Raw genomic sequence first — 4,678 nt, 5'->3', positions numbered from 1 at the left:
TATAAGAGTCTCAAGTTCTGCCGGTTTTATTTTATTGAAACATTTCCTTCAGCTGCACTTTATGTTGAGATAAAAATTGCAGCTAACGGCGACCTTCGGTGAAAGTCAAATGAATCAACAGAAAAACAAAGTCAAAGTGTGAAAACACCGATTTATTGTTGCCATGTTCAAAGATTTAAGACCAGTCTGAAGTAGCACCACCCCAGTCAGAGGCCTGCGCAGTGGGAGCGGTGGACCAGTCCTCTGTGGCAGGCTGAGTGCTCCAGTCCTCTGCAGGTGGGGAAAAATGAAAAAATAAAGATATTTAAACAAGAAGAATTTTAAATGAACACTTTTACATGTTCGCTGTATTTGAATTTTTTGTATAAAGTCACAGGAAAATACTTCACCTGTCTTTACAGCCGGAGCAGCTGCAACAAAGAAATCAAACAGTTAGTGTCAAACATTAAACAGCAGTTTCGGTGAAGTTTGGTGAATCAATGTGGTCTCTTACCAGCGGGGAACTGTTGGATGGGCACAGACGGCACGGCGACGCCCTCGGACCAGTCGGCGACCTCGGTCTGAGCGAACTCAGCGGCAGGAGCGCTCCATTCACCCTGGAACTCCTCCTTTCCAACAGCCTTCTCAGCTGCAGCCTGCTCCTCCTTCTCAATCTGCATTTTTTAAAAAAGGTGCCATCAGTGTGTGCAAATAAACTCATGTGATCATTATATAAGGAAATGGGGTTTTTTTTTATAGATGCATTGTACGAGTTTTACCTCTTCGGGATCCCTGTAGAAGTACAGATCGGGCATGACCTCCCATGGGTGCTCCCTGGAGATGGTTCCCCTCATCCGGAGAACCTCCCTGGCCAACATCCACCACATCAGACCCACAGAGTGGTGACCCTAAAAATGATGAGCCGTGGAAAATAAATTTCACTTCGTTTATAATGGTCACAGAGGCGTTTTGTGGCAAGACCTTCACTTCCATCCCTGTGTGGTTCAGAGAAAGACGTAAAAGGCCGAGCATTTTAATTTAGCACACGTCCTACACCCCGCGCTGCACAGACAGGACGGCGCCGGGCTCTAACGGTGTGCAAGGAAAAATGACTAAATACAGATGTGTATAAATTATCACAAGAATAACTATATTATGAAGGAAAATTAAATGATATATGTAAAAAAAAAAAAGTAAAAAAAAAAAATTAAAAACAGGGAAATAAATAAATGTATGAATGCAGGCCTTACTAAATAATTAAGGAAATAAATTAATGTATCAATATATAAGAATACATTAAAAATGCAATAAATAAATGTATGAATAAAATAATAACTAAGGAAATACATTTATAAATAAGTGGGAATAATTAAAAAACGTACAAAAATAAATATGAAAGAAAAAGAAATACATTTATAAATATAAAGAAATGCATTAAAATACATAAATGCAAGAATACTGCCATAATTACATAATTAGGGAAATAAATGTATAAATATATAGGAATAAGTAAGAAAAAATGGAATAAATGTTTGCATACAGAAATGAAAAAAATATATAAAGAAATATTGAATTAAATGATAAATTCATGTAAATCTATTTCTTCATTTTTGTACAGATGCATTTTTGTATTCTTTTCTCGTATTTTAATGAGGTTGGAGGTTCTAACCCCTGCAATTATTTTTTTAATGTTTCCATCTCTATTTCAGCATCTTTTCATTATTTTATTTGTCTATGTGTTTATTTTAGTATATAATTACAATATTTATGAGTGTATTGATACTTATGTCTTTCTTCATTCTCCATAAGAATTTACTTAAGTATCACCAAAAAACATTTTGTAAATACGCGATCTGATTCTTTTCGTCGTTTGGCCTCACCTTGTTGTTGCAGGGGATGGAGATGTCGACGTATCTCAGCGGGGAGTCGGTGTTGCACAGGGCGATGGTCGGGATGTTGACGTAGGAAGCCTCAGTCAGCGGCTGATGGTCAGCACGAGGGTCTGTCACGATCAGGAGACGAGGCTCCCTGAAAGCTGCCTGGATCTGATTGGTGAAGGTACCGGGGGTGAAGCGACCGTGGAAGGTGGTGGCGCCGGTGGCAGAGGCGAACTTCAGGACCGCTCTCTAAAAAGACCAGAAAAAAGCAATTCAGACTCAGGATTCCAGCTGAATTCATCTGATTATTTTAATTTGATGAATTGAACTGTGGCTCAGGTCACTATCAAACCCCAGTCATGGGACAGCCGTCCTCATGGTGTTAGCGAAAACCCGGCCCGCTCACTCTTGCACACTTCCGACACCTGAACACTGACGTCAGTGCCCGGCTTTAACAGTGTGCGTGTCATTATTTAATAATAATAATAATAATGATGATAATAATAATAATAATAATAATAATAATTAATAATAATAATGTCCAGAGGCGATCACAGCGTGTTTACCTGTCCAGTGTTCCTGGAGGAGATGACGCACACATCGCCTGGGTTCTCGATGGCAACGATGGCTCTGGCAGCGAGCAGCAGCTTCTCCCAGGTCTTCTTCAGGTTGATAATGTACACACCTGATGATTGAGAGAGAACGACAGCAGAAGAGACAGTTATTGACATTAGGGGTCGACAGACGATGATTAACCAAAATTTGGAACAGATATGCATTTACAATAAAAAAGAAAACCTCTCAATATTTAGAATATAAAACTTTGTTTTGCCTTTAGCAAATGTTTACTCAAAACTGAAACTTTCAACACCATATACAGCAAGTTCCCAGCAACTTTTTTTTTTATAGTCAAGTGAAAATAAAATTGGTGTCCATGAGTTGGATCACTTTTTACAAAGTAAAAGTTCCCCCCATGCTGAGGTTTCTTTGCTTTCCTTTCTTGTTTAATTATATCGGCAATCATTAAAATAAAACACCAATACAGATAATTGGCAAAATGCCAAATATTGACTCCAATAACCATCTAGGCCAGTTAGCTGATCCCTAATTTATAACTTGTAAGAGTATCACTATGGTGCAGAGAGCCCTAAAAAATGACTTGGTGCTTAGTTTATGTTTCAACATTGTGTCACAGAAAATAACTTGAGGCACCGCTCACCGTCGCTTTTTCTCTTGTAGACGTACTGCTCCATCTGGAAGTCCAGGTTGGTGCCTCCCAGATGGGTCCCTGCAGCCAGGAACTTCAGCACATCCTCCTCCTTCATTTGAAGGACATCCAGACCTCCGGACATCGTGACCGCTTTCCCTGCGTTACGAGTGATGGGAGAGCTGGAAAAAAGAATAAACCAGAATCAGCTTCACTGGTCAAATAAGTTTATGCACATTAAAGTAAGATGACTTAAGTTTTTTATACTCAGTGCACTTGTATAGACAGAAGTAAGAGCTAGACGAAGCTACACAATTCGATTTTTATTGGGAACGCTTTTAGCTGACTGGCTAACCCTCCAAGAGTCCACGTTAAAAATATTGAAGTATTAACATTAAAACATTAACAATTTGTCACATAATTGTTTGCACAAACTTCACTTCCTTTGAACACTGATGACAATGTACAGATATAAATATCTACGAAAAAGCCTATTAGAGCAAAAAAAGACATTAAGACAAACAGTGCAATGGTGCAGGGTTTACAGTCAACAGGTTACATAGCGCAGATTTGGTTATGTCTACATTTGCCATTAATTTCATAATTCGTCTACGTAAATCAGAGAATAGTGGTTTATCTAATAACTACAAAATAAAATAAATCTTCACATAAAAATCATTTTACACTACTAACCAATAAGTTGTCATTATCATGATATTGCCTTTTTGAAATTACCCTTTAATTGTCATTTAATTTAGCAATATTGAATATCAGTATTTTACAAAACATTTTCTCATATTAAGAATAACAGTACAGTATTAACTATAACAGATAACTGATCTGATAACTTCACTGGTCTCATTATCCTGACAGGACTGTGTCGTTATGTCTGACCAACATGTGCAAACAGTTCACAGTAATTCTGATTTAATAATGCATTACAAAGTATTCAAATATCACGCCTTTATGTTGAATTTATTTCTCCTAAACCTGAAAGTTTTAGGAGGATTAGCGTTAATAGCTAAAGGCTAACTGACGGGTTACCGGCCTTTAAATCTAAAATCACGATGGAAAATAAGTGTTCACCAACATTATCATATAATAACAACTCGGAGGGAAATTTTGTATTTAATGTCGGTAAACTATTATTATGATAAATATTTGCAGTCAGGCGCGAGGGGGAAACGCTGCGAGATGAGCGCGTGTCACATGCTAGCAAGTTAGCTACGGAAGCTAGCACGATCTACTTTGAGATATTTTGACACGATAAAGACTCAACAGGTAGAAAAACTGCTGCTCTGTGAGGAGTTTAGTGGACAGACTCCCTATTTCACGTGTTTTCGGTGTATTTTAAAGGATTATGACCAAAATATTAGAGTTAAAAACTCACCACGAAACAACGCCGTATGGAAATCTGACCACACGGTGAAAAAGAGGGCGCTGGGAGGAAATGACGCAGTATAAATACCGAAGCTACCGAGCCTGTGATTGGCTGGTTGTAGTGAAAGGGGTGGGGTTTAGTTTTTTTAACTTTCTTTATTGAACACATGTTCATTTACAAAATCACCTAAACAATAGAAAACAAAAGAAAAAGAAGTCAAAAATAAATATATTT

At 37.9% G+C, this 4,678-nt stretch overlaps 1 protein-coding gene and 1 non-coding gene across 2 annotated transcripts; both read right to left on the bottom strand.

Moving 5' to 3' along the window:
* Nucleotides 1-131: 131 nt before the first annotated feature.
* On the bottom strand, nt 132-4,523 carry LOC121939257 (40S ribosomal protein SA). Its single transcript, XM_042482329.1, has 8 exons — nt 4,454-4,523; nt 3,076-3,245; nt 2,423-2,541; nt 1,860-2,105; nt 759-887; nt 494-653; nt 390-410; nt 132-270 (listed from the first exon to the last, which is right to left on the bottom strand). Exons 2-8 carry the CDS (start codon nt 3,206-3,208, stop codon nt 176-178), a joined length of 903 nt encoding a protein of 300 aa, XP_042338263.1. The 5' UTR covers nt 3,209-3,245; nt 4,454-4,523; the 3' UTR covers nt 132-175.
* LOC121939258 lies at nt 2,183-2,322 on the bottom strand. The gene has a single exon (XR_006105433.1). It is a non-coding gene; the product is annotated as a small nucleolar RNA SNORA62/SNORA6 family (small nucleolar RNA).
* Nucleotides 4,524-4,678: the final 155 nt, after the last annotated feature.

The sequence above is a fragment of the Plectropomus leopardus genome, unplaced genomic scaffold, assembly GCF_008729295.1.
Source record: "Plectropomus leopardus isolate mb unplaced genomic scaffold, YSFRI_Pleo_2.0 unplaced_scaffold4398, whole genome shotgun sequence".
Taxonomy (NCBI): domain Eukaryota; kingdom Metazoa; phylum Chordata; class Actinopteri; order Perciformes; family Serranidae; genus Plectropomus; species Plectropomus leopardus.
The sequence above is the reverse complement of the archived record's forward strand: the minus strand, read 5'-3'. Positions and strand labels throughout refer to the sequence as shown.

Bases quoted from the DNA above. Each gene is read 5' to 3' on its own strand.
- LOC121939257 (XM_042482329.1), bottom strand. From the start codon at position 3,208: ATGTCCGGAGGTCTGGATGTCCTTCAAATGAAGGAGGAGGATGTGCTG. The intron at 2,542-3,075 runs GTGAGCGGTGCC...CTCAATCATCAG, and splicing joins CTACAAGAGAAAAAGCGACG to GTGTGTACATTATCAACCTG. The intron at 411-493 runs GTAAGAGACCAC...TCTTTGTTGCAG, and splicing joins CATCCAACAGTTCCCCGCTG to CTGCTCCGGCTGTAAAGACA.